The sequence below is a fragment of the Onychostruthus taczanowskii genome, unplaced genomic scaffold (genome assembly GCF_017590055.1).
Source record: "Onychostruthus taczanowskii isolate IOZ18803 unplaced genomic scaffold, ASM1759005v1 scaffold2, whole genome shotgun sequence".
Classification (NCBI taxonomy): Eukaryota; Metazoa; Chordata; class Aves; order Passeriformes; family Passeridae; genus Onychostruthus; species Onychostruthus taczanowskii.
Window position 1 is genome coordinate 6,986,043 of NW_024499239.1, and position 18,814 is coordinate 7,004,856.

Consider the following 18,814-nt stretch of genomic DNA (forward strand, 5'->3'; position numbering starts at 1 on the left):
CAAAGAGTCAAAACCTTTCTGCTTACCTCAAACTGCCACTTAGATGTGCTGAAGATCATTTTGGATTTGTAGAAAAGGGCTTCTTTGACAGAAAAAAAGCTTTAATCCATGTTCTCTATACACTGCTCAGCATCATCAGATGCTTCTTCTCTTTTGTGAAACCTGTTAATTAGCAGCTGAGCAAAGTCCAGGACTTCAAACACCACCTGGCAAGATTGGGTATGGCATTTCTGAGACAGCCAGGCAATTTCACACAGGTTCTGAGTGAAAACAGCTACTCTCCTTTAGTCCTTCAGATGTCTTGTGAAATGTGAACAAGACACAGCGCAGTGATGTACACAGATGTCTGACCTGTCTAAGGTCTGATCTGGTTGCTGTGACAGCCTCTTTGCAAAGCCATACAAGGAAAATGCAAGACTTCTGATATGCACAACTAGCACTGTGCACTGTCACACGTGCATCTGTGTGTGGGGCCAGTGAATCCTGGTCAGGATATATTGTATCAAGGCCACCAAGTGCTGATGCTCCAGCATCAATTGTGGGCACATGTGATATCCCAGAAGCCAACAGAACACAAAGCTCCACAGGGTTATGAAATGCTTAGGGTTAATACATACCTCCTCTTTTCTTGCCAGAGTTCACTTTCCTTGCTTTTCAGAGATGACATACTGTCCTGCTCCCAGAGCAGCTTTTTCTGCTTTGTAACTTCTTTTTGCTTGCCTTCCCCTGGACAGCTGTTTGAATCAATTGAGCTCTAGAAGACAGATGAAGAAGGAACAAGGATCTCCCTTTGAATTTGGCATTGGTACACACATGGGAAAAGTACAGGCTGCCCCTAGATACATTGTGTTGACACACCTTATAGTCAAAAAGAACACCTCACATTTATACAGTAGAACCATTTGAACCTGGTAAAGCTAACTTTGGATTTAATTAAGATTTTAGCTGAAGCAACAACTGGTTGGACTAAGCTGAGCATGAAATAAGTTAGGTACCAATTATGGCACTAAGGATGGCAAATTAAAACTTCCCATTATGTAATCTTTGGCAGAAATCCTTGAATTATTTTGAGAGTCTAGACAGTCTCCCACTGGACTTGTGAGGACTTTGTGAATGACCTCAGCTTGATGTCACTGCCTAGGAGCAAAGCATTATTCACATGCACTGGGCATACTCAAAGGGCAATGCCAGTACTACTTCCAAAGTGGTACAGGAGTGGTTCATACCTCACTTGTGGAGCTTGAAGAAGCAATGGCATGAGATCCTTTGCTTCTGGGTGCAGGCAGTGTCCTGACTGTGGCATAAGCAGCTCCAGCAAGAAAGTTACTGCTATACAGCCATGTGGAAAATTGGCCATGTCTGATGCCTTTGCACAGGGATGAGTGAGAACAGGGGGGCAGGAAGAGTGAGAGGAGAAACAACTGATACAAGTACTCCTAATCCTGAAGTTCAATGGAAAAAGGCAGATGACTGGGTGCAGGTGCCTTAGGCAAAAGAAAATTACATCTGTGAATCCCACATTTACTTGACTGTGATCTAACCTGGGGTGTCATTCCCTGATCTCTGCAAACACTAACTTAATCAGATGCTAGATGCATTGAATTAAACATTTTTTGCTGCATGAGTGAAAAAAATAGCCAGACAAACAGAGAGACTAAACATTCCTCTGTTTGTTTTGCTGCCTTCTAGGAGGGATGATGGTAGAGAAAAGGAGGAAAATTGGGGAGGTAGGATTCAGTCTTATCTGAGATATATATAAAAAGCACTATTTTACACTCAAGGTTTTGTATTCAGGCAAACCACTTAAGATTTTGTTGGCTTTTGAAGAAAATTAACATTTCACAGCACTGGCTAAGGAACAGAGCAGTTGCAGACAAAGTATCATTCTCTGCTCTTGGTAAAAATGGGATGATAGCAGTTTCCTTGGGAATACAGCTATTCAGTGAAAATCTGTACATTACAGCACTCTGAGGCATCACCAGTTAGAGATGGGACCCAGGGAATACCCTTACCCTTACTGCTCCTGGACTTTGACAGCCTTTAGCAAAGGATTAAACATTGCACTAAAGATGGCTTACTCTTCAGTGCCTTACTACTCCATGAGAAACTTACCACTGTCTTGTTTCCTTCAGTGGTGGAGGAAGAAGAGGAGAGGAGCTCAGCAGAGTTTGAAGAAACAATGAATGGAACTACAGTATCCTCAATTATCTTTCGTTCCTGAAGAAAGAGGATCAGGAGAGAGTGGGGGTTAAATATACAGAATGTAAACAGTGAGCTTATGAAACATAAGAAAAATAAGATTTGTCTATATGCCAAATTTAGGTGGCTAGATAAGGACTTGTGGTACCAAGAAAAATGGTAACACCTCAATTTTTAATTTGCTTCAAGGTTTTGTATTTCCATTCCTTTTACCATTGAGATGGAATTTCCAAACCAGGAAAGAATATTTCACTTGCATAGAACTATTGTTTAGCCGAGCACAAGTATATTAAGTTTAATATGAAAGTATGAAATTACCCTTGGTACATGAGAAACTTATTCTGAAAGTTGAAAGAAATTCTTGTTTAGACCACAAGTATGTCCCTCAAGCACAGATGAGAAACCATACATTTACATAATGCATATACAAACTTATAAACATTTTCCAGTTTCCTTTAATAATGACCCACATACAACAGAAGAAAACCACTATCTTCTAGATTGTTAATATTCCACAACAGCAAGCTTTGAACATCTCCTGTGGATTTTTTTTCTTAAGGCCAGTTTCAAAATTCCTCTATGATCAAACCCAAGGCAAGACAACAATTTCACCTGGAGTTTCACCAAGTCTAGGCAACAAGTATATGCCAAAATACACAGGGCTCTGCCTCTGCAGGGAAGTCTGGGCGTGCCCAGACACAGCTGTACTGACTCACCCAGACTTGCACAGCAATTAGACACCTCCACCTATGTGGAGGTGCTGAGGATATATGTCCAAATATTTAAATATTCTTCCTCAACATCTATGGCAGTGTTTAAGAGAAACAGTCCTCCTCAGAATTTAGCCTTGAAGAGGATTTTCATTAATTAATCTTGGTATGGGATGATTTTTTGGTGGTGTTTTTGCACCCAAAGTGGGTGCATTTAAATACAAAAAAAAGCCCTCCAAAACAACCTCCTCCTTTGAGCCTTATACCTCCTCATAGTATCTACGCTCCTCCTCTTCAACTTCTCTCTGGGCCTTTTCCCATTCCTCTTTCAGCTTGTACTGCTCCTTCTGATACTTCTCCTGTACATGGACACAAATGCAGATAAATTCAGAGCACTCAGTATTAAGAGTAAATTCTGTAGTACCTCCACAGCAAAAATTAATTTGCTAAGAGTGATTTAATCAGAAATAGGATTAAATAAAAGGATAAAAATTGGAAACATCCACAGGTGTCAAAAAAAAAAGCTTCTTTTCCACTTTGCTCATTTTTTCCTAGGACTTACATTTAACACCTTCAAACTTCAAGGAATTTTTGACACATTAGAAGTAGTTTAATTTCGTAGAATTTTTAAAATATTTGTTCAGAAATTAAGTTGGTACTCAAAAATATTAATAATTTCTTGTGTATCTTACTGTATTAAGTTTCAAAAATATTTCACAGAGCCTGAAACACTGAGACAATGGTTGTACATTAAAAACTTCAGCAAAGTAGCATATAAATAAGCAGGTTTTGCAGATACTGGGACTAATTTAAGAGATATGCCAACAGGACTAATTTAAGAGATATGCCAATAGGACTAATTTAAGAGATATGCCAATACAATTTAATGAATGATGAACAACTATGCAAGTTTAAGAGATAAATAGTGTGCAAAGCTTTGAAGAGAGTAAGATTATAATTAGCTAAATATATTATTTTCTCCCTTGAAGGGATGATTTCTTAAGAATGATTTTCACAGAGTTTTGGACAAAAAATTATCTCAAAGAGGTGTTTAAAATTGTTTGCCAGAGCTGGTTTGAATATGGAGAGGAATGGTGACTTCCATTTCCCTCTTACACCAGTTCCAACATCTGTTCAGACTGGTAACCACATCTGCCTATTACAGAAAATAAGCATTTACTGTTGAGAGAACACCCCCCTCTGCCAGAAAAATTATTATGAAAATTTTACACTGTTTTAAGAGGTGCAAAATTAGATGATCTCAAGAAAGCATAGAGATACACAAGTCCTTCTTAAAGGATTAAAAGATTTTATTATTCTCCATCCTTGGACAGTTGTTTGCTTTTCTGTGAGATGTGATATCTTTGGGATCAAAGCTAGTCACAGTTTCAAAAGACACTCCTGACTGACTGGGAGATTCAGGTTCTCATGTCCATTGCATTTCTTCCAACTAGGACACAAATCTAGAATTTTCAGAGTTCACTGTACCATTAGGCAAAACTAATGGTTGTCTTGAAGATATTTCCCTCTCTTACAAAACCCCCTCAAACCCAAGTCCTTTCATGTCCAAGTTCAGCTTGGTATTTTCCAAGAAGAACCTGTGAACAAAGCAGACTCCTATGAAAAGGAGTCCATACCATAATTTTAAAGAAGAGTTAAAGAAGAGGCATCCAGGCTAGCAAATGTCAGTCTTGACAAAGAGGCTCCAAGTAATTAAGAGTTTTGCAGTTTATGCTCAGCATAATTTAAATATAATTGAGGACCAACATATTCCGTTTAACTCTGCACTGGATTGCAGGACCAAGTCCTTTTGGTCTTTCCATGGAGTGGGGAAGGGAGACATGAGAGTCCCTAAACCACACAGAATGTGTGTGGTTCTCATTTATCACTCAACTGCCACAGAATTTGCTCAAGCATCCACAGAGGATGTGGAAAACATGACACAAAATGCTCAACTTTTGTCCAAAGGAACAATCCAACAGCTGAACCACGCAGTGGAAGACATACAGTTTCTTCCCTACCTGAAGCAAGCGTTCTTGCTCATGCTGCCACCTTTCCTGGCGCTTTCGCTCTTCTTCTGGATCCCAGGACCAAAAATTGAACCGCTTACATGAAGGAAAACCAAGCTATTAGACTGTGACACCACACTTCACATGGCTACCAGAGAAAACTGCACTGGGCCTGATTAAGTCATGCCAATGACGTTACAATGGGAAACTGGGAACTAGATACAGGTTCTCTCAGTTAGCAAACAATATTCTTACCTTCACTGACACTTGGGATTGCCCATTTGTAGCCACATGATAAAAGAATTATTTGGTTTGCAAAGAAAGTCTTGGGAAACTTCAGGTGAAGGTGGGCGGCGGGGGGGAAGGTCTTAAAGAAAGCTCTAAGCATTACTGAACAGAGTCACCTCCAGGGACTCAAATTTAAAGAACATAAGTATTTTGCTTCTCTAGAATCTTCTTTACAACATGAAAAGCAACTTTAGGTTGCAAAAAATATTCTCTCATTTTATGTCTGCCAGCACAAAAACCTATATCCTTGCTTTTAATTTTTATCCATGATAAAATAAATCCTCAGGCTTCACTAAGGATCCTATCACATGGTATGTTTAAAATCTTTATAATCAAGGGCAACTTTAGATACTTCCTGCCATAACCCTTTCCACTACAAGTAGTATTTGAATATCATAGGAAGAGATGATGTCTATTTCTATATGACAAACAGAATGTGAAATACTATGTACTTCAGAGTAGAATTTGTGGTGTGTTGGGTTTTTTTGTTTCATTGAGGAAACAGTAGTATTGTGAAGTCCTTTAATTTATATGCATTTAAAATACAATGGATAATTTAGAATTACATATTATTTAGAGATTGTGAAGCTTTAGTGGCTCCAGCCACCACATACTGTATAGCTAGCTCCAGATGAGCGGAGAATGCATGAATTCCAGATTCAGACAATGTCTTGATTTGGGTTGTACTTTTCCTCTTACATGTCCATGAGAAAAAAATTCTCATTCTGATTTAGGGATGTCACAAGAGAGTTTGCATAAAGCATTAATTTCTGCTAAACACAAATCACTAAACCAAACAATAATGCAAAAAAGGTACTCACATTTGATTTATCACCAGTATCAGAATCAGCTATTAAAAAAAAAAAACAAAACAGAACAATGAGAGATTAAATTTAACATAGCAAAATTTCCTCAGCCTGTAAATAAATCTACATTATATCTGCATGTTAGTTTCCTATTTACTCCCACAACCAAATGCAAGGACTAATTGCAAGCAAATAAATCAGAAAACCAGATTATACCCATCACCAACAAAACTACTTTTTATCTGGGTTTAAAGGAGCACAATATTAACTAATATCAGGTTCTACTCTACCACTAGCTAATGCCATCTACTTCTGGCCACAGATGTTAGCAGTGTTCAGACACTGAATCTTACCTACCTTGATCTACTTTTCCCTTCATGATTCAGTGCAAGGAAGGAAAAAGTACAGCAATGCTAAAAGGATGGGACTACACTACTCAAGAGCCACAGTTACGAAGAGAACCATTGCCATTTTCTATCCAAATGTCTTTGAAAATTAGACTGATTAAAAGAAATTAAGAAAAAAGGTATTTATAGGCAAGGGATTTCTTTTGGGTGCCTGAAACCAGAGCATCACAACAATGTGCAACCCAACAGCTCTCTGTCAACTGTGCAGCAGGAACAGATATTTTCTACGAAAGCGAGAGGTAGAACAAGGGCCCGTGATGATCAGCTTTCACCCAGCGCCGTGTCCAAAGACACCTGTGGCTGGAGAGCAGGAGGGCTGGAGCTGTTCCCACGCCGCATTTACCTGACTGCGAGAAAAACTGCGAGCGCCGCCAGTGGTTGCGGACCCTAAGCGGAACCATGGCCCCGCGGGGCGGCTCTGCAGGCAAGGGCACGGAGACAAAACAAGAAACAGCGTGGTGAAAAGGTGATGACGGACTCTCAGACCTGAGCCACCTTGGCCACAGGAAGGATTTGGCTACAGTTGCTTTGGTCCATGGCGATTTATTTACAATGGACTTGAAGATCACACGGACTGTGTGTATTTAAATACACTTTTGCAACATGGCACCTTTTGAGTCTTTGTACGGTGCTTGCAGTCATTCCTACTGCAGATACAGGTTTTAATGCATTTTGTGATCCTTTCAGTGCTCTATATGCTGTGAACACTAGAGAGCAGCCAAGTGTTTCAGCACCAGTCAGAAAACTGACAAGGCAAGAGACCTACAACCTTTTACTTGCTATTTGGTTAGATTTGCTTAACATAAAATGATATTGTTCTCAAAGTCTGCTTGGGTTGCACCTACCCACTAAAACATGTGAGAATTCCATTCCTTTTTAGACAATCATAGAGTGGTTTGGGTTGGAATGAATCTTAAAGATCATCTAGCTTCAATTCCCACTGCCATGGACTGGGACAGTTTCCACTGGATCACATTGCTCAAAGCTTCATCCAGACTAGCTTTGAAGGCTTCCAGGGATGGGGCACCTACAACTTCTCTGCGCAACTCATGTTAAAGAACTTCTTCCTAATACCTAATCTAAATCTACCCTCCTTCAGGATAAAGTTTTTGTTCCTTGTCCTATCACTACATGGCTTCGCAAAAAACTCTTCAGTTTTTTCAAACTGGACCACCTTCAGTAGTTTTAACCTTGCAAACGGTAGGCTGATCAGTATATTACCTACAGATTAACAAGCTAGGAAGTTCTTACGGGGAAAAAAACCCTCAGTCAAATTTTCTCTTTTTCTTCCACAACACCTACATTTATGCATATTTAAAATAAATATAAAATCAAACTACTAAACATTATCAGTCTCAAGCAAAACTTTGTTATGAAGGCAATGAAAAAGGCATTGTGAGAACTTGTGTTGGGCAGTGGTCAAATTCAAGGATGTGGTCAGATATGTGTATTGTTCATCTATGAAGACGAGCTCCACAAGAGCAGCTCAGTGCAGAATTTATCTCCAGAAAATTTTATTGTGAGATAAAGCCAATTGCTAAGTAATTTTCATCTGTGAGCAGCGGTATGTAACACTCATTAACATAATACAGCCTTTACTGCCAGGCCAGGTAAATGCAAGATACAGCTCTCCCTCTGCTGTGTCAAATTCCTGCTGTTGTGTTTAAGAGGAATAGCCAGAAGAATCCTTTTCATCACAGAATCCACACTACCAGTATCAGTCAATGAAATTAGAAAATTACTGTTTTAGCTCCAAAACCCTCCTAAGTGGTGGATTAGGCACCTCTCCCTGAACACCACATGCCCATATTCAGCTGCTGTCTGGCTGAGTTTTCCAAATGCTTTTTGCTCACCTTGTAGACTAGAGTTATGCAGAGTAACTTGGCTGGTTTCGGGTAGTTTCTTTAAAAATGGCAGCACTACACTCCCCTTTTCTTCCAGGGCTTTTACTTTAATTGCCTGTTCAGACATTTGGGAGCAGAAAACAACACTTAAAAAGGAACAGGTTCAATCAAAGGTCAGCTGAAACCCTTTCTACTTATTTTCTGAAACAACATTATCAAAGATGAACCCTCTATCTCCAGAATGACAACGGGGAGTTGCAGTATTGAAGTCCTGTAAGTAACTGGTAGCTATTTCCTGCTGACATTCTCACTGCCCTGCACAGCAAAGTCAATCCTCTATCACCATCTGACTAACCAACATCTGACTTACCTGAAAGAACAATATGGTCACAGCTGTTTACCTCTGCCACCACCAGCACTTGTTCAGCACCTCAGGAGGACTAAGAGGATAAGTTCCACTGTCTGCACCACCTGGATACCCTGCCCTCCCAACAGGTGGTGGGACTGGGGTTTGTAGGTTAAGTTCTCATTTCTAGTCTCACCAGTTTACAGGTTCAAATGCTATAGGCATGTACTGTGGAGTTCCTTTTGAGGGGGAACTCTCTGATGACCACACGATTTGGCAGCTGAAACCATCCTTCAGGGTCATGTTTTGAAAGAACTCCTGAAGTGACATTTTATGGAGAAAATTACCAATTTGCACAATAAGCATTTCTATGTAAGATATTTCTCTTTCTTTTTTCCTTTTTTTTATCCCCACTCCCTCTTTTTCTTGCCTGTACATACCTCCTGTGTAGAAGAGAGCTCTGTTTCCTTCTGCTGCTCTGTTTCAGCTTTCTTCACATCTTTCTTGCTTGAAGCATTTTCCTCTGAAGGGACAGGACTGGGAAGAAATTCTAATCTCTTCACAACAGGGCTGGAACAAGCTGCAGTTGACTTGAATTGCTTTTGATCTAAACCCAATCCAGACACATAAGAGATAATGTTGCAAGGTTAAGATACTTTTTCAAATAAAACATGCCTATTTCTTACAGTCCAGTTTCTTACTGGACGTACTGTGAGCCCATTTACGGTATGTTTTGAAAAAATAAAATTTCTTCTTCAACACTGGAAAAATTAATCTCTCAGAGAAGACAAGACTCAAAGAATGAAATTCACCTATCAAAATTTATACCCTTACACTTGACTTGGGCATCATGGGACACCCTTCATGGTCAACCAAAACAGAGAAGAAGTCCTTGGGAAAGAATCACACAAACTTTTATGTCAGGCACTCCTCTGGGTAAGATGAGCTGTAACCTACAATTGGCCTACTGAGCTAAGATCTCTTTACTTATGTGATGAATCCTACCCTAAGATGTTACAGAGATAAGTAGCTATATGACCTGCTGTCACTATCAGCACTGGAGGATATTTCATATTGCCTAGTTTCACTAAACCTACCACTTCCACTGACAATCAGTTAAGCATCAGACAACAAACTGCTAACAGGCAGCCTTGGACTGGAATAACCTAGTTGTCATCTAATTCTTAAAGAAACCCTACAAGTTGATGCTGGTTCCTGGGAGAAGGGCCTAGAAGCACACAGGTCGACAGCTGTGACAGCTGAACTGCTGATAGCTGATACCACCACTGGAAGCAGAGCTGTCACCAGCATCTCAGGCACTAAATAAGCACCCAGACATCTCTCCAACCTCCTCCAGGAGAAGCTGCAGATCCTGTCCCCTTTCCAACCACAGCAGCATTGGCAGCTTCTGAGTACACCTCTTTGACAGGCTGGGAGAATAAGCTAAGAAAGAGATGCAGCTCACAACTCCACAAAGAATGTGGACAAGAAGAGACAAGAGCTGCTGCTGTCAAGGCAGATGCACCCTCCTCTGGAACCATTCCCCCACCATTAGAGGCACAGGGGCCACAGCATGGAAGTGTTTGGCTTGTACTGAGCAGCAGAGGAGGTTGGTTACAAATTCACACAGTTTGGACCCCATCCATTCCTCCAAGCAGACATAATGAAAACTCCATGTTACTTTATCATTTCGATTTTAGCAATGCTATGTCAGTTTTCCTTGCCAGACAATATTAAAATTTGCTGTCAGTACTTAAGGTTTAGCATTTCTGACAGGTGGGGAGCTGCAGCCAAGATGGCTTTGTGATTTGTAGACAGCACCAGCTCATCACTGTTTACTCTTGAGAGGAGAATTTTGTCATTTCATTACAAGATTGCACCTTCTACATTACCTGCCAGATGCAATTCAAAATTGTTAAACTATGTACTTTGGCATCTAGGAGCCAAAGTAATTAAGGCAGCTAATGAGCCCTTGCTAACAGCCCATGTGCTTCTAATCTTTGGGGAATGGTACCTCACTGATGTTTGAGGGCAAAGCTCAATTGTTTAAGTCACATTTATCCTCAACAAATAGGAGCATTATTCTTACATACCAACTACAGCCAGTGATCTCATTTAAACACCTACTTGACATAGTACTTTTTACTTACCCATTCCAAGCTGAACTTTAATAGACACATTTTAAAAAAATGAACAACAAAAAAATACCATGACCTTGTATAATAGCATACAGCAAATAAAGTGCCTACTCAAGACAATGTTTCAGAAACACACTTTTGAGGAAAACAGCTTAAAATTCTACCAGCAAATTCCTTTCCTCAGATTAGGAATCATGCATAAAGGCTTTAAGGCAGAAAATTAGAAGTCTGCACAATACTGTCCATTTAAAGCCCCTAGGGGAGCGAAGTGCCCCTTCTTACTCTTTGTCCCCATTCCTTAATGTCTTGAGGGGGAAAAAATGTGCCAGAAACTATTACTGACTGGTAGCTTCTGCCCTTGCTGCTTTCTGGTTACAGCATGCTGTGGCACTGTCTTCTCAGTCACACAGATGACAACTCAGGTGTGTCATTTCAACTACAGAAAGACAGAACAGTCCAGGCTGGAAAGGGCCTCAACAGAGCATCTAGTCCCACCTCTTGTGGGAAAGGGAGCCAGAGGAGATTCTTTAGCACCCTGTCCAGCTGCACCTGAAAAACCTCCTGCCACAGGGGCTCTAGTGAATCCCTTGGGAGGCTGCTACAGTGAATGATGTGACAACAGACAACTTCATTTTATGTTAAGATTACTGACATTTGCAGCATTTTCTAATGAGTCCTGTTGGTGCTGCTGGCAATGCTCCTAGCGGATTCCTGCCACAGAGTGTGCCTCAGCCCGGGCCCATAAGTGAGGAAGGGCAAGGGCAGGGGTGAAGCACACCCACCTGGGGACAGGCAGGGCAGGGTGAGGGCAGCAGCACACCCACCTGGGGACGGGCAGGGCAGGGTGAGGGCAGCAGCACACCCACCTGGGGACGGGCAGGGCAGGGTGAGGGCAGCAGCACACCCACCTGGGGATGGGCACTCCGGAGGGGCAGGTGTCACACTGCTGGGGCTGGGCTCGGCTTGCAGGCTGTCAGCTCCATCCAGTTCCACTGGGGAGGCCTGGAGAGAGGAACACAGCATGGAGTGAGTACAGTGGAAATAAAAGTATGTGCTAGTTCCTCAAGGCAGTGCTTGCTGCTCCTTTGTAGTGTGTCGGAACCACATCAGTGTGGAGCTCAGCAGGGCGTTGGGGAGAATGTTTCAGAGCAGTATGTGCCCATTCTGGGATTGAATGGCTGTGCTTTAATCTCCTTTTCAAATCCCTCATCATCAGCCATTAATGTTGTTGGTTTGGAATAGCTCCTACAAGCTTTTAAAACTGTAGGATATCTTGGATTGTGTTAGCTGGAGATAAGCACACATTTCACCCCTAGTTTCCCCTTCCAGAATAACACACAAATGTATGCATTAGTGAACAGATAGCACATACTAGGGTTTGGAAAGTGGCAAAGTAATGAAATACTTCCTTTATTTCACGGTTGTCTAAACAATCTGTTATCTGAAGGGAAAAGCCAGAGTTTGTATTAAAGGTAATGAAATACTTGAAACACTATTAAGAGAGGACTGAAAAAATATGGTGAGACTGTATCAAGCCAATAATTCAAATGCCTTTGAAAAGCAAGCTTCCTGACCTGGACAGGGCTGTTGCAGAGTTAAAACTACACTGTCAAAACAAGGGTAACACTTCAGCTGATCTATTCAGCAGCTTCCACCACACATCTGCTTTTCCAGAAGGCAAACCAAGAAAAATATTCAGCAAAGCTAATAGCGATTGCTGATAGCTTGTGCTTCAAATGCATCCAAGATCTAAAAAATGGCACATTCAATGGAGGAAAATAAAACATGCAGACTAATTTTTGAAATAAAAAGTAACATATTTCAGAAATAGCCTGTTGTATACTCTCTTTCCTGTCCTCCTCCCACTCCTCCATTTTCTTAACAGCTGCAAAGGAGGAAATCTGATCAAATTTCCTCTTTTCTGCAGGCAGGAATCAATCCTCACCTTATGTATGGATCCTGTTTCCTATCCCTGCAGGCCCACATAAGCCTATGGCCCCTTATCTGAACATGCCCCATGAAAAACAGGCCTGGGCTCTCACAGCTCCGTCATAGGAGACATCTGCTGGCAATGCCAACAGGATATCAACACCTGTGGGCACCCCACAAAGCTCCAGGGAACTTTACTGCTGCCAAAGCTTGTGAATCCCTGCCCTGTCTCCTCTGTGGAGGGAGACACGCTCTCAAGAGGGGCAGGATCATGTCTAGGAAGATGCCCTGCAAGGAAAAGGTGCAGACTGGTGTGGGGCCATGGCCAGGGCCAGTGACCCAGGCAAGCCCAGCAGGCAGCCAGCAGTGCTGGGAACAAGAGAAGGGTCCTGCAGCTGCCAAGGGCTGTGCTGCCACCTCTCAGCAGGACAGGCGCCAGATCACAGCCACGAGTCTCTAGAAGCGGCAGCGCTTGCTGGGGCTGGCTGCCTGCCATCCTCGTCACTGCCACCACTTTCCAGTGCACCCTCACCTCTGCCATCCTCAGCCTCTACCCCAGGCAAGACATGGAGACACATCTCCCACCTGCCTAAAAGCTGGTCTTGAACTGGATGAGGCAGAAAGTGAAATAGTGTCTCCAAAAAGGTAACATGGAAAGTTTCAGGACTTCCTCTCTACCATGTCCACCTGTGAATGCATCTATACCAAGAGTGAGGAAAGCACAGACCTCTCCCTCCGAGTCTCACACACTCCCAGGAGGGATGGTCACTGGAGATGAGGCACAGACTAAAACACAGCCCCAGAGAAATGCTCCAAAGACTGCAAGTCCTGTGGCCCAGAGGTTCATCTCTTGCCACTTAGTTGCTCTTTTCTTTCATATAACCCACCTCTCTGTCCCCCAGTTCATCTGGATGCCAGCCTGGTGTGTCACTGGGAGTTTCATCACAAAAACCCCAGCAGAATTCTACTGCAACTAAAGAAAATTCCCCCTTCAGCCTCAGTTCTGGGTCTTGATGCAACAGCTGTCAGGGGAGAAGCTACAGGAAATCCTTCCCAACCTTGCTTAAAGCAGAAGTAAGTATTTCTTTTCTGCATGAGGACAGGCTAGCTGGGTAAGTTGTGCCAACTCTGTCCTCAGAGATTTTCAAGTTTTGAATGATCAAGCCCTTAGCAACCTGTTCTGATCTCATGTATGATACTGTTTTGAGCAGCAGACTCAGCTAGAGACCTACAACCTGAATTATTCTATGTCATTCTACAACCTACAAAACTCTGTTAAACCTAAACAAATGGCTATTATTGAGAACTCAGGATTTGCCTTAAACAAGGTAGGTTTCATGGAAAAGCAAGAGGCTCCACACCCACTGGTCCAAACCATAAGCCCTCCCAAAGAAATTGTTGTAGATTTCAATTACTGATATTTACTTTGATAATATTTCTGGCAAAACAGAGGAATTCACCCCTTCACTCTCAAAAAGGAACTGTCCAAATTGAAAAATTAAATAAATAAATACATTCAACTTTAATTTCAACCTCAGAGGCTTTAAAGCTATGAACTGTTATATTCCCGGGGCCAATACAAAAAGTGTTAAACTACCAAGAAAGTCAATTGCTGATGTCAGCTGCTGCTGGAGAAAGAGCACAGCCACTGTGGCCTCTCAGAGGGGCTAAAATTCACTGTTGCTCAATGAATGCTGCAGGGATGCATGATGCACAGACATGATGCATCTGTATCACCTCTGGGTCTGGAGTTACCTCAGGAACCCAAACACAGTGCTGTCATACAGCTGTCCTGCACAAGCACAATAACTAAACCTACCCATAACCTATATCCAGGAGGCTGAATCAGACATAAATGTTATTTATAGAAAAAAGAGCTACTACTTGCTGCAGGAAAATTGACTTTCCAATGGCATGCTGCAGAAGTTCCGTTCCTGCTCATGAGACTTGACTTTTTCTCCTCCCTCTGCTGAGCAATTAAATAGTAGTGACATACAGCTAAAAATATAAAACTGATTAATAACTAATTTATAAAAAAATTAAGTCAACTTCACTGGGGAACTCTCTTATTTCCATTAAATTTAATTCTATTTATAACACCAAATTAATGTAGTATTATCTAGTACTTTATCCACAGGTATATGATACACTTAAGAAAATTCTGGTGCTGATACAATTGATAAAATATCTTTTCTACCACACATTATCATGCTTCGCATTTCATAAATATTTGTAATCAAATTATGATGTTATCACTGAACATAAAAAAGGTGTACAAACATTTCATTACACCTAAGAGGACTGTATTTTGACTGGAAGACTTGGTAACCTAGTGAGTGACATTTCTGAGGTGCTTCAGTTCTGGGTGGAGCTCTCATGCCTTGGGATGAAGGACTGATGTAACCTCCCAGCACCCTTCTGTCATTTGTGTCTGTGGGGGCAGAGGTCTCTTTCTGCAGGGCAGCAGAGCCATTCAAACACAGGCTCTGCTGAGGTGCCTGTGAGGGAAGGTCACACAACACCACCACAGGCAATGAAGCCTTCAAGAGGAGTACGGAAAACCTCAGTGCAGGGGGGCTGTGATTATCTCTGCCCACACACCAGCCTGGTGTCCAGACTGTCCTATTAAAACTTCTAAATACTGAAGAATGCTGTCTACTTGGATGGGTGTTTTGATTGTCCCATGCATCTGGATGCCTAGGAGTTAAAGTAAGCTTCCCCATTTATGACTTAGCCTTAATTAATGATGGAAAGTTAAATACTGTGATGGCAGTTGTGGTTATGAGCACATCAGTACAGAGGACAAAGCAACACCTGTGCTCTGCTAAAGGAATTATCCGTTTAACAAAGACACAAGCACAAGCATACAGTGTTACCAAACACCTATTAGGCATGAAAATAAATTAGTTCAGCTTGTGAGAGACAGGATTTTAATCACATAAACTAGGATATCAGTCCAAGCATTTCTTTGATTAAGATCATGCAAGCCAGAAATGGCCATATTGGCTACTGCTGTGGCAGAACTTTACACCCTTAATAAAAGCCTAAAAACACAATAAACAGAAATACCTAGCACACAAACTATCACAACTTCTACAAGAATACAAACTCCAAAGGAAGTTGCAGTAGAACTTTATTAATCCTTCTTGTAAATTAAATCAAAATATAGCTCAGTTAACACTGCTTGCACACAAAATCATGTGAAATACAATATATTGTTATTGTATTTTATATGAAAGCATCACAAAACAAGCTGTCTAGAACCACTGAGAATGCAGAGATATCAGACAGAATCAGGTTAAAACTACAATTTAAATTCCGTAAAAACATTCAGGAATGAAAGTGGTTGCAACATCAATAGCCACATGTAGAAATTGTCTGACAAATCACAAAACTTCTGTGATTAGAATTCTACACATATCACTGACTAAAAATTTTTTCTACAAAGATTTCCTCATCAAAATTAATGCTGGCAGCTGATGTGAGTGGTAATGATGGCACAGCCTTGGGCTGCCACAGCTTGGTTTCTTGCATGCTATGCCAGATATAGTACTACAGCCAAAACACTGCTTCAACAGGTTAAGTCATCTGCCAGCTATATAATGCTATATTCAGGCCAGCTATTTACAACAAAAGATCTGGGCAATCAATAACTGACAGAGAAGTCTTGAAAATGTTGCAAGAAAATATGAAGTACTCCTCATAGTCATTAGAGTTATTACTGCTCAACTGGGGTGTAAAATCAGCTTCTTTCACTGACAGACAGTGAAAAGTACATGGCTGCCTGAAGGACAGGAGACAGGCATGTTATGCTCGTAACCTGCTGAGCAGAGTTCCCTTCTAGCTGCTTTGAAGCTTGCTGCTCTCACTTCTCATCCTACACCTTTTTCCCTTCAGGTAGTCCAGCCCTCCGTGCATCTTTTCATGTGTGGTTCGAGGCAAAGCTGTCAATCTGGAACAGACAGACTTACTCTACGAGTGTATCTCATAATGAATCAAAGAACAAAGACTTGTCTTACCGGATATGTACAAACCAGGATTTCAGCCCTGCTCTCCTGTAGCTTGGGCAACAATCCTCAACCACAAGAAAGCTTTTACTTTAATCTCAGTTCAATCAGTGAATTTTTCCACATGAAGGAGAGTGTTACTTGGATAGAGAAAACAAGTGCACTTTTTGCCAAGCGTGCAGTGAGTAGAAATGGACAAGTTTAAGTTAGCTAGAGAGAAATTAAAAGAAAGCTGTCTCTCCCCACCACCACCTCACCCTGTCTCTTTTAGGTTGCTGCCTATATTTATTTTATTTTTTTTTTTTGGTTGATCTGAGCAAAGTTATAGTTAGAGCTGTAGGAAGCCAACAATTTCTACGTGCTTGCATAAAGATTGGTTAAAATAAAGTGATGTTACTTACTTACTGCCAAATTAATTCCCCTACACTAAAATTTGTACAAACACTGTTCTAAAACAAAATATTTACTTTGCCAACTTCTAATTCAAAGAGCTAGCAGATACAACTTCTCAGCACTGGTAGTGTCTGCCACTATTCTGTAAAATGGGAAGAAAACACAGCCTAAATGGCTAACAGGTAGGACCAGGATGAGGAGATGATTTTCACCTTATTGCTGGTATTGCCACTGATTGATCAGTCTTTGGGCTCGTGCCCCAGTTTTTCCAACTGTATTGAGAGGTATAGGTATGCTTTACCTACCACCACTCTTAGCACCACATTGCTCCACAAACACCAGTGGGATATTTTCCTCCTGTTTGTAGGTCAAGTTTATCCTTTTTAGCCTTTAATCATAGGCAAAATTTCATAAGCTGCTTTAAGCAAAGGTAAGTCTCCTGTAAAATCACTTATACACTACCTATACTCTACCTAATACCTATACTCTAGAGATATAAGTAAATTTTTTGATAATATTTTTCTTTACTGTCCTGCCCACCTGCTGCAGTTTTTTGCATCTCATTTCATAGTAGATTTAGGCAGGATGTACATATGTCTCCCAGTCAATCTCTGGTTGCCAAACATTATTTGATTCACATATAGATGGAGTCCTTCTCTTCTCAAAAAGACAACTGACACTGAGGTCTCACCCACAGGAAATGATCTCTGCACTTCCCTAGCTCCTCAAGAGCCTCAACAGTATTAGTGTTTTAAGTGGTGCAACTTAAATAAACTTCAGACCAAAAGCACTGTTGGAGTACAGTTGCATTGCATCTTCCCTTGTTGCAGACAATGCCTGAGGGCAGCCAGACAGATTCAAACTAGGACTACAGAAGGGACTTCAAAGGGAAGCCTGCCAGGCTGAGAGAAGACAGAACTCATCCGTTTGACAAATGAACAGAAACAGCAGGGGAGCAGCCCTATGAGGGATGAAGGAGGAGGAAGGAGCATGTAAAGAACAGGAAGAGAATCAGAAGGAGCGGACAGGAGTGCCATAGGTAAGGTGTATATGAAAAGAAATAAATATTTCACAAAAGAGACCTGGAGTAGAAAATTAATGAATAAAACACAAAACCAACTCAAATCTACAAGCAACTAAAGGGGGAAAAAACAAACCTCTGACTCATAACTTCTTAACAGAACTATTGCCTGTGAATCTTATTCAAAGCCTGGGAAGGACACAGCTAACAAGAACTGAAATATAAAATATACAAATAAGCACAGTGAAAGCAAGTTTAGAAATGGCTTTGAAAATATGCTTAATTTGTAGAAGTCTTCTCAAGGCAAAAGAGCTTCAGTAATTTCTTCCACTCTAGACAGCTCTTCTTCATCTCAGCTGCTTTTCTATGCTTGTTTCTGTCATTTTCTCCTCCTCTTCTGGAATGTCAGAAGGGTTAAGCATCAGATAAAACCTACAGCCTTATTTTCTCCTTGTGGGAGGTGATAGTGGAGGCTTTCAGAAGGCTTCCTTACTTCTAAGAATATGTAGCTTGGAAGTCCCATCCCTGGAGCAAACATCACACCTCTTTTTCTCTTCTGGAATGCTGACAGTGACAGGTAGATGCAGCATCCTACTGATCAAGAGGTCTCATTTTATGGGGAGTGGAACAAGCCCAGAAGGATTTTATACTTCCTAATCTGGATTCCCAACCTTCCTAGGAGGGGTTACATCATTTAGCCTTTCAGGGTCTGCAGAT

The 18,814-nt window shown here is 41.3% G+C and overlaps 1 protein-coding gene across 4 annotated transcripts in view; it reads right to left on the reverse strand.

Annotated features, from left to right (window-relative positions):
• The window catches only part of LIMCH1 (LIM and calponin homology domains 1), a 174,224-nt gene that overhangs the window by 12,709 nt on the left and 142,701 nt on the right, over positions 1-18,814 (reverse strand). For 3 of the 4 annotated variants that reach the window (XM_041403125.1, XM_041403124.1, XM_041403121.1), the window contains 8 exons: positions 11,656-11,749; positions 9,050-9,216; positions 8,273-8,378; positions 6,028-6,056; positions 4,931-5,014; positions 3,176-3,268; positions 2,113-2,217; positions 618-754 (listed from right to left, as the gene is read on the reverse strand). In XM_041403125.1, the coding sequence (XP_041259059.1) occupies positions 618-754; positions 2,113-2,217; positions 3,176-3,268; positions 4,931-5,014; positions 6,028-6,056; positions 8,273-8,378; positions 9,050-9,216; positions 11,656-11,749 (815 nt within the window). Of the gene's footprint in view, positions 1-617; positions 755-2,112; positions 2,218-3,175; positions 3,269-4,930; positions 5,015-6,027; positions 6,057-8,272; positions 8,379-9,049; positions 9,219-11,655; positions 11,750-18,814 lie in introns of all 4 variants that reach the window. The other variant, XM_041403123.1, reaches the window with a different exon arrangement.